Here is a 12,438-nt window from a genome sequence, read left to right on the forward strand (position 1 = left end):
GAATCAACCAACATTACCCTATGTAAATTTATGATTACACAAATGGTATGCCTTTACTCCATGTACAAAGAGAGAAACAACATGTATCCCATTTGTTTACAATAAAAAAAAAAGATATAAAACAAGTGAATACTCATAAACTTGAAAAAAAAAATGTATTATCCAGTCCAATCCACTCTTCTAGATGTGGACTTACTAGCAAAATCCCACAGGATACAAATATCACCTTCAAGGAGAGACAAATGGAATATATCTACATTAACAATGTATATACATTCAGTAACATATATATTTATCACACTAAACAGTGACACAGATGCCTAAACACTTTTCTAGAATGATCCTGTCACTACTTCAAACAAAAGCCTTCAGGGGCTTTCCACCTCACCCTGAGAAAAGCCTACGCCCTTACACAGGCCTCTAAGGCCTCTGGTATCCCGTTCATTTTTGTTCCTTTTTTCCTGTTACTCTTCCTCACTTCCAACACAAGAGCTTCCTAGCTATTCCCTGAGCATCCCATGCATGCTTCCACCTCAGACTCTACTTTTTTCCTTCCTTTGCTTAGAATGCTCTCCCTCCTAAGTAATTACCAATGGGTTACTTCCTCATTTCCTCCAGGTCAAATGTTACCTTCTCAATGAGACCTACGCTAGCTGTCCTATGAAATACAGCAACTCCAACTTCCCAATATTTCCTGTGCTTCTTTCCTTACTTTGATTTTCTTCACAATGCTCACACTATCTAACTGTATCTATCTATATATGGATTGATATCTTTCATCCTCTTCCTGGACTGGAGGCTTCTTGAGGATAGGTCTTTTCTGTTTTATTCACTGTTATATAATACTGCCTGGCAAATAAGTAAGTGCTTACTAAGTATTTATTTAAAAAATGGGTAAAAAGGAAAGACAGAGGACATGGTAGAACATAAGGAATGAAAGAGTCTATCTTTTTTTTTTTTCTACTTATAAATTCTAAGGCTGGGGTTTCTAGCCTGAGACATGAGAGAATCATAAAGTTGAGACAGAAGTTGGGTTGGCTTTCAGAGGCAGAGCACTTGCCCTGCCTGGGTTTCATCCCCAGCATGGGGGATAAAAGGGTCTAGCAAATGCTTAAGTATTCTAGACACACTTTTGATCTCTTAGTAGTTTTAGCATTAAAAATCAAAGTGACAGTATTTTAAAGAGAATTACTAAGCAGAAAGGATGTGTAAAGAAAGGACTATAATTAACACCTCCATACATGTTTTAAGGAGTCTGGATATAATCGGAATTATGGTAGAATTTAGAGTCAAACTGTTCCCTTCTAGGTATGTAAACCCAGGCAAGTTACATAACCATTATATATATAATTTTCCTCAAGTAAAGTGGGTATTGTAATAGTATCTATCATTACAATGTTGATTCAATGATTAACATATATTCCTGCACATATATTAAATACTAATTATTATCAGAACTGTATCTGGTATATAAACTCAATGAAAGTTTATTCTGAAAGTTATTAAACCATTGGTTTATCTGGTAAGGACTACAACATACATAAAAACAAGTACTACAAGTTAACTACTACATGAGAATCTAACACTTTCAAAACACAATTATTCCAGTATTTTCTAGTATTAAATAAAGCATTATATATTCTGGTATAATACTCACTTTGAGTTTTATTTATGAGTCATTTATAGTATAAAACTTGAATATTTAATTTCATGCTCTTTACTTTTATCAGTAATTCTCAATATTTTATTCTTCAACATACATGAGCAATATAACATACTCCCATTAGGAACAGAGCCACAGTGAACAATGATTCTCCACTGAGTACGGGGAACATAGCAGGGGTTGGATGAAGGTGGGTTGTTTGAAAATTATTAGTTTGCATAGTGGGAAAATATATTTGTCTAAAAATAGCTATTATTCAAACTCAAGAAATGGAGTTAAATCTATAGAAAAACACAAAGTATATGTCACAGATCTACTTCTTTAATTTATATCCAAAAAGGCACATAAATAGCTCTTACTAGTGTATTTTCTCCATTGGAACTATTCCAGAGCCTCATTCGATTATCTGTACCAACAGTGAGGAGGTGAAGCCCATCACTTGTAAAACATAAGCCATTAACTTTCCCATTATGAGCAGTGTTTGCTGCAATGAAAAATACAGTTTAGTTCTTTTCCTGTATTTGGCATATATTTAATTCTTAAAGATGAAATTATTTAAACATATTAAGGAATAACTGAGTTATTAAAAATATATATGTTGATTATATTTAAAATTAACTAACCTTTCAGATTATTTGAATATGATAGGTTATATGAATCAGAACCATAAGAATAGAAGAAAACAGGAAAATCAAAGGGGGAAAGATCTTGCCAAATGTAATTACTTTTAGCAAATATGCTATCAAATTCAATTAAATGCATAGCTTAACACTAAACCTTTAATCACCTTTCATTCCTCTTACATATTAATTCCATTTCTAATCAAAAAAATCATTCCATTGATTCTTAAAAATCAACAGTGTTTCCCATTAAGAAAAGTTTAACAGAGACAGCTGGGCATGGTGGCACATTCCTGTAAAACCAGCTCAGAGGCTGAGGCAGGAGGATTTCAAATCGAAGTCAGCCTCAGCAACTTAGCAAGGCTCTAAGCAAGATCCCATCTCAAAAAAAATAAATAAATAAATAAAAGGGGTTGAGGATGTAGCTCAGGGGTTAAGAGGTGACTCTGGGTTCAATCCCTGCTACAAAAACAAAAACAAAAACAAAAATAAAAAAGTTTAACAGAAAGGATAACTGTTCATCTCAAATGAAAATTTATTATCACTTCCAAAATTAGGAAGTTTGAGAAAGCATTAATTCCTAAGTCTGTTTACTTTAAAAAGATTATGAGAACAATGTTTTATGTAGTTCATCTATTATACTTCAAGTTCAGAATTAATTCTTTTTTTTTTTTTTTTTTTTTTTTTGCAGTGCCTGGGATTGAACCCAGGGTCTTGTGCTTTTGAGGCAAGCACTCTACCAACTGAGCTATATCCCCAGTCCCCAGGATTAACTGAGTGAATGTTTTTACATAAGAATTAATTTCTAATATAAAAATGCTGTTGAGATACATTGTCACGGATTGCAGCTGACTTGCATTTAATACAACTTGCAGTTTTTATGCTAACACAATGGCATAAAATACTTCTGTTTCTGTAATTTATTGTGGCTTCCTACTTGGCATTTAAGTTGTATAGCTAGCCTCACTGGAGGAAAAAGAAAAAACCAGTAAAGCAAATTAATTTAGAAAAGTTTCTGTTTGAAAATTTGGAGACAAAAGGAAAGGCCATATTTATTTGTATTTTTGAGAAAGACAACCATAATTTAGTTTAAGTAATTTAAAAGGTGATTCATGGTGAAAGTCTTTCAAAAAATCATAGTTTACCATATATATATATCATATATTTATTATTTGTCTTCACTTTAAAAACCTTAATATAAAACTACTATTGTCTTATTTCTATATTAATATGATCTTCATTACCTGATTCAGCAGCTTGTGACTTTTTCCCATTATGCTGATCAAGAGTAATCAAACATCCTGATGCTCTCCTCACATCCCATAGTTTTACTCTACTATCAGCACTAGGAAGAAATTAACAGTAATTGAATATATGCACCTAGAATAATGATTGTACCCTTCACCTACCTTTCTAGCATTGACACACAGTTTTCATTATATTAACATAAATGTATTTGTACAATTGGATTGTTATTCTTTTGCCTTTTCAACAAATGAGCAACACACAACAGTGGCAGGAAGATGAAAAAAATAGCAAAGAAAGGAAGGACAAAAAATCTGCTTTTATGCTATTTTTAATTACAAGAGCATCTTTTCCCCACTAGGTCCTTATAAGTTTGTTACTACATCTTTTCTATTATTGTTATTCAAATGCTATCTAGACAATAAAGCAGTTAACTAATTTCACCTTAAGAATCTATTCAGCATAAATTTGGTGATTTTCCTTTTTTATATAAAAATTGAGAATAAGGTGAATAAATGAGGACAATGTATCTTCATTTTCTTTTCTATTGGTTCTTTTTAGTATAAATAAGGATTCATTTTGACAAAATTATAAAAGCATGGAATGAAATTTGTTCTAATTCAGTCCCTTGTACTTCCCCTTTCCCTCCCCCTGTTCCCTTCTTTCTACTGTTCTTTCTGCTATTTACTTACAGTTTCTTTCTTTCTTTTTTCTTTTTTTTAAATATCCCTTTGGTTCTATCTTCACCTATTTCTCTCTACTGGTACTTTCTACCCATCGTAAGAAATATTCAATACTCTTTCCACAACAAATAATCTGCCAAACCTTTTGACCCTTTCATAGTCAAATGCTTCTGCTTTCTTTTCCTATATTACACCTACCAAAGATATACCTGTACTAAAGCATCTTTCCGAATGTCCTGTGATCACTAATTTTTCCCTCATTAGACTCTTAGCTCTATAAAGTCTTAATTACCTCTGTGGTCCTACAACAATATTTGGCACATGGTAGTAGCTATTAAATGTTGAATTTAATTAAATGTTGCATCAATGAATGAATGGATTTTTTTGTATTAGAGTAGAAATAATTCTGGGTTAAAGAAGATGAATAAAAATGCCACTAATAAATTAATACAGTGTTGTACTTTTGTGTGCAAAAATAATACCACACAGCTTTTTCATTAGTAGTGCTAGTCGATTTGCATTACTATATGGTGTTTTCTCCATTCTAAAAGACAAATACCTTTAAGATGGTTAGTTAGGATTAGGATTACGATGCAAATTTTTTTAGTGATATGAATTAAAATCTATAAAAATACTTCATTTTTCAAGGGCTAATTAATAACTATATATTCTAAAATGTGTATCCTACATAAATAGTCTTTTAAAATGCTTATTAATTACTAACATAAACAACAAAATCAAATAAGTTACATTTTACCTTGCAGTAGCCAAGATATAGTCATAACGTGGTGACCAAGAAACTGCCAAGATTTCCTGTCTGTGACCTGCAAATACAACTATATGAAAAGTCTTACACCGTATTCAAAAAATCAGAAGATAAAGTAATCATAAACATTAGGAGTGAATGGATATTATCATTTTTTCACATTTATAATGATCTATGCTTAAATGTAAATATGAAGGGTGTGGGGAATTTTAAACACATAGTATATAATATAAAAGGACCAATTTTACTCTGGAAAGGACAGAACAAGTGAATCTTATTAAAAAATGCAGTTGTTAGCCTATGTCAGTCAATTCATACAACTCAACTGTAATTACTTACCTCTATGTTAAAAAGTCACACAATAAAACATATAAGATAAACATTTAAAAGGAATAAAAATATTTCCTAATTGTTCATAAAATTATAACAAAAATTCTTGATTGTAAGAAAGCACTTGTATAAAGTTTTTTCTAGAAAGCACAAGTGAGTGGTTCCTAGGATGATTTTAACATTTTAGTTCCCTGTTATCTAACTGAAATATTCAAACCTGACATATTCTTCTGCCAAGCTTACCTCAATAGAAATTCATAATAATATAAAAAAAGATAAACATTTCAAATTTTCTTGATATATTTATCATATATTCCTCAGAGATGAATAAAAATGTACATTTCTGAATTATATTTCATTTCTTCATTGTTTAGAATTAGACAATCTAATACTGATAAAAAGTAGCAAAAATATAAATTAATATACTTTTTCCAGTTGTTCAATTTTTTTCTAAAATATTTGTAATGAGAAAAAATGCACTTGAATATTAAGAACAATGTTTACTCATTAAAGCAATATTAAGCAATGCTCACAACATAAACTGTGGACATAGTTTCATGAGCAATTTATTTTTTTAAATGTAGAAATAACATAAGGTTTTGAGTTAGACCTATTTTCCATATCCTTTGAGCTTCCCCTATGGCCACTCTTCATACAAAGATCTCCTCAATAGTTCAGTTTTATAAGAATAATGCACAGAAGGATCCTTATTTCCTTGTTGACTTTTAACAACTAGCACAAAATACATCACTCACGTCAATTTACAAAGAACACATTGTTAGTAATGTTTCTTTTTATTGAATGGTTTACTCAAAGTAGTAGTTGTTTCAAATAAAAAAAAAATACCCTGCAGAATGTGAGAACAGGATCCAGACTTTAAGTCACAAAGTTTTACTTTGGGTCCTCTAGTACCAACTGTAAAAACAAAAACAAACAAAAAAACCCGGCTTAACATAATTTTCTTATAAATCATCATCAAAAGCAACAACACACTACTAGGAATCATGATATTTTCACTATATCCATGCATAGACATAAAAATGTATGCCAAATATACATTTCAAATCACCCCTAATGTTTAAAATCATAAAAATTATTTTATTATAATTATACATAGTATAACTAGTAGTAAGAGAACTCTATTATTGTATCGTTTTAAATTTTAAAATAATTAGGATTTGCAAGAAGCTGCAAAGCTATCATAGAAAGGCCTGTGTACCCTTCACTCAGATTCCTCAAATCACTTAGTTAACTAAAGTACAATATCAAGACCAGGAAATTTATCTTGGAAATTTAAGTATGTATGTATAATTCTATTCCATATTTTTCACATCAGATCATTTATTTTAACAGCTTAATTTTTCCAAGTTAAAGATATACTTCCCCTTATAAGAGATTCACAGAAAATGTACACAGATTGAAAAACAAATTAGTGTCTAGTTTTTCTTTATAGATGAAGCATCTGAATGCCTAGAGGTCAAGAGACTCACATAGTCCATGGAAATAATAGAATCGCCGTGAACAGACAACCAATACTAGAAAAATATTTTTCTTCTTTACATATGAAAACATTGCACATGCTTTCATATAAATGGATTTTAAATTTTAACTTCCTTGTTTTATAAAGTCAAATGGGAAAAGTTGCCAAAGTTTGTTCATGTAAAATCTTCAAGCTGAGCATTGTAGCACATGCCTGTAAACCCTGCAACTTGGGAGGCTGAAATAGGAGGACCTCAAGTTTGAGGTCTGCTTCAGTTATCTAGTGAGGCCCTCAGCAGCATAGTGAGACCTGTCTCAAAACTTAAAAAAAAAAAAAAAAAAAAAAAAAAAAATTTCTTTTAAAGGGGCTGGTGAGATGTGGATCAGTGGTAAAGCACTCCTGGGTTTAATCCCTAGTACCAAAAAAAAGAAAAAAAGAAAAAAATATTTTGAGACTTTAGTGATTTAAACGCAACTTGTTAGGGAACAAAAACATGATTTTTTTTTTTTTTTTTTTTAAAGTACTGGCACTGAGCAATATCCCCAGCTCTTTCTATTTTTTGAGGGTCTTGCTAAGTTGCTGAGGCTGGCCTGGAATTTGTGATTCTCCTGCCTCAGCCTCCCTAGTTCTTGCAACTTGGGAGGCTGAAATAGGAGGATTACAGTGGCGTGATACTATGCCAATCTAGAAATACTCTTTCTTAATCTTTGCATCTAGTAGCCCTTAGCACAGTGCTTGACTTGCACATTATCTGTTGAACTGAATATAAACAGTAGCATATATTTTTTAAAAAAAGAATTGCATGGCTGGGAATTGTGGTGCATGCCTGTGATTCCAGCAACTCAAGAGGCAGGAGAATGGCAAGTTTTAGGCCAACCTCTGCAATTTAGGGAGACCCTGTCTCAAAACAAAATATACAAATGGCTGGGGATATGCCTCATGGTACCACACCCCTAGATTCAATCCCCAGTACTGCAAGTGAAATTAAAAAAAGAACTTTCTCATCATCTGGATTAAAATGTCTGTCAAAGCTAACTAGATAAAAAAGAGAGAAAACCTTCAGTATGTTAAAAGACAAAAGAATACATACAAACCTGCTACCAAACAGTGCTTAGTTGCAATTGGAGACATATGATGACTATAAACTGTTTCCTCAAAATTAAATACATCTGCAATCTGATAATGAAAAGATATTTAAAAAGTATAAGTGCTAATGATAAAAACAAAGGAACAAATTTTCTTTTTCCCACATTTTTAGCAATTCTTAAATTGACTATTAGCAATTTATTAAATTGAGTATATAATAAATTCCAGAAATTAAGAAAAGACAACTACCTGGCTCACCATCTTCCTCTCCATTCACTCTAAGGGACTTTCGGTATCCACATGGATGATCTAGTTAGCCATCTGCCTTTCAGTTCCCTACCGCCTCAGCTACCTCAGGACACTGCTGTCCTAGAATTTCTCCTCCTCTGAAACCATATCTTTCAGTTATCCATGACAATAATCATTTTGATTTTTCCCCCAAATCTCAAGACATTTTAATAAACCCTAGGACTCCTATCAGCAGTTCACCCTGTCCATTTCTTTTCCTCTCCAGCTTGGGTTCCAAAGTCCAACACGTCAATTGCCAGCATCTTCCATCCTTTGCTATTATCCTTCCATTTGTCAAGACGACTCTGAATGATTCCAAATGGCAACCTTTTCTGAACCTATATCTAGGTTAATCTACATACGGGTTGACAAACTTGTTCTGTAAAGGATCAGACAGCAAAAATTGTAGGCTTTGAGAAACATATAGTTATCTCTGCCACAGTAGAAGCAAAACAGCTACAGACAACTAATGGGCATGTTTGTGTTCCAGTAACATATTATTTATAAAAAGAGGCCATTAGTAAGACTTGTCCACAGTCCCAGACTTAGCCAATCCCTGTTCTACCTTGGTAAGGTGAAGAAAATCTTATAATTGGCAGACTGACATCATTATAAAAAAATCATTCATTTCAACTGGACTTTTAAGTCATGACAGCAAGTCCTACTAGTCACTATTTCAGTAGTATTCCTCACAATATTCTGCTGCTATTTCAAACTTTATCCACTCCCCACTCATTCATCTGATTTCTCAATTCAAATAGAAAATAGGAGCCACTCTATCAGAATTCCCTTAAAGTCTTACCAACAAAACAACAAATCATGCTTCTACTTATCCTTTTTCCTTCTTCACACCTGTTATGCAAAAATGATTCCTCCCCATTCCAAAAGTTAATTTCTCTACTTCTGTTCAGATCCCCTTCAGCAATCTCACTCTACAGATTACCTCCCAGGTATTTATGATTTCTCTCCCTACCGGCTCATTCCTAATAGTATTAAAAGTTCACGTCTCTTATTTTCCTACTTTTCCAAGATAAAAAAAAAATTTTAAAACTCTAAATACCTTTCACCTTATATTCTCCTTAGTCTTCTTTACTCCTCTTCAAATCCAAACTTTGTCTATCTTTTATTCCTTACCTCCCATATACTTCTAAATTCACTGAAATTTTATTTCACTACTGTATTCACACTACTCTTCCAATATCATGGGTAACCTTATTTTACCTAATTTGTTTGCAATGTTCAACACAGCTGACCACTCCACTGTCTTTAAAACAACCTCTTTCACTGGTGTCATATGCTCGTATGCTCCTAATTTTACTTTTACTCTTTGGTTACTCCTTTCATTGTCTTTGCAGGCTTTGTTGTTCTTTTTTTGTCCTATTAATCTTGGTCTTCTGAAATGCAAATCAAAACTACCCTAAGATTCCATCTCACCCCAATTAGAATGGCAATTATCAAGAACACAAGCAACAATAGGTGTTGGAGAGGATGTGGGGGAAAAGGTACACTCATACATTGCTGGTGGGGTTGCAAATTAGTGCAGCCACTCTGGAAAGCAGTATGGAGATTCCTCAGAAAGCTTGGAATGGAACCACCATTTGACCCAGCTATCCCACTCCTTGGCCTATACCCAAAGGACTTAAAATCAGCATACTACAGAGATACAGCCACATCAATGTTCATAGCTGCTTAATTCACCATAGCCAGATTGTGGAACCAACCTAGATGTCCTTCAATTGATGAATGGATAAAGAAACTGTGGTGTATATATACAATGGAATATTACTCAGTCATAAAGAATGATAAAATTATGGCATTTGCAGGCAAATGGATGAAATTGGAGAATATCATGCTAAGTGAGATAAGCCAATCTCAAAAAACCAAAGGACGAATGATCTCGCTGATAAGCAGATGATGACACATAATGGGGGGTGGGAGGGATTAGTGTTAGGGTTAGGGTTAGGTTTAGGGTTAGGGTTAAGGAGGGTGGCAAGAATGGAGGAAGGAAGGACTGTATAGAGGGAAAAGAGGGGTGGAAGAGGTGGCAGGGAAGGGAAAAAATAACAGAATGAATCAAACAACATTACCCTATGTAAATTTATGATTAAACAAATGATATTCCTTTATTCCATGTATGAACAGAGAAACAACATGTATCCCATTTGTTTACAATAAAAAAAAAAAAAGCTTGGTCTTCCTTATGGTTTTGTTCTATGCACTAGTCTCTTCATCTGACACTTGTATGCAAGAGACTCACAAAATTGTATTAACAGTATAGACCTCACTCCCAAATTACAGATACGTAAAAGTAAATTCCTGGATTATCTTCACTTGAATTTCTTATAAATTTTTCAAATTTAGCAATTCTGAAATTGAACATCACCCTCCCCTCTTTCCCTATCTTTGTAAACAATATAATCTATTCAATTCTCAAGCTAGAAAACCTGGGGGTCATTTTTGATTTTTAAATTAAATTTTATTGAGATATAATTCAAATATCATACAATGTACCCACTTGAAAGTGTGTAGTTCAAGTGTTTTTAGTATATTTATGAAGTTGTGCAAACATCACAATACATTTTAGCATTCATCATCGCAAAAGAAACCCATGTCCATAAGCATTCACTCCCCATCCCTGCCCTAGGTAACCTCTAAATCAACTTTTTGCTTATTCTTGATGTTTTATACAGATGAAATTATGCAGTATGTAGTCTTCTGCAGTCTTTCATTTAGCATGCTTTTTTTTTATTCAGTATGATATTTTCAAAGTTTATCCATGTTGTAGCATGTACTAGTACTTAATTTATTTTGCTGCTGCAGTATACCATATTTTGTTTAGGCATTCATCAGCTGATAGGCATTTCAAATGCTTTTATTTTTTGGCTATTACAATGGTGCTATGAACGCTTGTGTATAAGTTTTCTTGTGGTCATGTTTTCATTTGTCTTGAATACAAACATTCACTCAGGAGTAGAATTGTTGATCATATGGTAACTTTACATTTAACATTATGAGTAAAAATGTTTTACCATTTTAAAAAAATGCTATACCATTTTAAATTTCCACTAGCAATGTAAGAGAGTTCCAATTTACTTTTCACTCTTGTCAAATAGCAAATTAATTTCCACCTCCTGACAATTTTCTCATAAATAACCTCTTATATCTGACTATCCCACTGCCATATTCATAGTCAGGTCACTAACTACTCTGGCCTGGATTACTGAAACCTATCTGAACTCTCTTCTTGTCACCTTCTAATCTATTTGCAACATATTCTGTCTGATTCATATAAAATGCCAACTTAATTCTTTCAGTTTTGGCCATGGCTCACTGACTCTTCAATGGATTACACTGCCTCCTAAGGATTAAAAAAAAAAAAAAAATTTAACAAATTTGGCAAGGTTCCTTATGACATAGACTCTGCTTACCTTTCTGGTTTTTTCAAACTAGACACTGCTCTGGTACTCAAGCCATATTGAGAGTCCTTCCATTTTAAATATACATATGTCCACCATCACTCCCAAGGTTTTACATGCTGTTCTCTCTGCCTGGAACTCTCTTCTTTCTCCTATGAATTTATCCAACTTCTACTCAGCTTTCATCTCAGTCTAATGATCACTGTCTCTGGAAAAGTATTTTCTAGAAAATATTCCCTGAACTTCCCATAGGTTAGGTGACCCAGTTAAACTACCATGCACTTTCCCAGGTATAACCCCTTTCAAATCTTACTGCTATTTCTGGCTTTATCTTGTCTTTCCTGTTAAGCTTGAAACTTTTTGACACAGAGCAGGGGCAATGTCTATTTTGCTCACTACCAAATCCCTGGTTTTAACATGTAACAAACAGGTAACGAATCAATACCCTTTATGAAAAAGGTCATCCTCTCCCCAATGTACTAATGCACTACAATGCTACTACTGTAACATGTGTGTCAATTTGTTTTTAGTTGTAGATGGGCACAATACCTTTTATTTATTTATTTATTTTTCTGTGGTGCTGAGGATCAAACCCAGTGCCTCACTCATGCCAGGAAAGCACTCTACGCCTAAGCCACAACCTCAGTCCGTGAGTGTTTCTTAATTCACTATCCTGTTCCACTTTTTTTCTTTTTGTTTTTTTGCTTGCACCAATATCACACTGACTGAACTAGTATAGCTTAATAGTAAATCCTGATATCTGGTAGTGAGCTCTTCCAACTTCACTCTTCTTAAAGAATGCCTTATCTCTTTGTATTTTCATATAAACATTAGAATTAGCTACTCAATTTCCATAAAAGA

The 12,438-nt window shown here is 33.1% G+C and overlaps 1 protein-coding gene across 5 annotated transcripts in view; it reads right to left on the minus strand.

The window, feature by feature from the left end:
• Positions 1-12,438, minus strand: part of Ercc8 (ERCC excision repair 8, CSA ubiquitin ligase complex subunit) — a 56,229-nt gene that overhangs the window by 23,505 nt on the left and 20,286 nt on the right. For all 5 annotated transcript variants that reach the window (XM_047555113.1, XM_047555114.1, XM_047555115.1 and 2 more), the window contains 5 exons: positions 7,882-7,963; positions 6,154-6,222; positions 4,969-5,035; positions 3,528-3,628; positions 2,023-2,147 (listed from right to left, as the gene is read on the minus strand). In XM_047555113.1, coding sequence (XP_047411069.1) covers positions 2,023-2,147; positions 3,528-3,628; positions 4,969-5,035; positions 6,154-6,222; positions 7,882-7,963 — 444 coding nt within the window. The remainder of the gene's footprint in view (positions 1-2,022; positions 2,148-3,527; positions 3,629-4,968; positions 5,036-6,153; positions 6,223-7,881; positions 7,964-12,438) is intronic.

This window comes from Sciurus carolinensis, chromosome 6 (assembly GCF_902686445.1).
Source record: "Sciurus carolinensis chromosome 6, mSciCar1.2, whole genome shotgun sequence".
Classification (NCBI taxonomy): domain Eukaryota; kingdom Metazoa; phylum Chordata; class Mammalia; order Rodentia; family Sciuridae; genus Sciurus; species Sciurus carolinensis.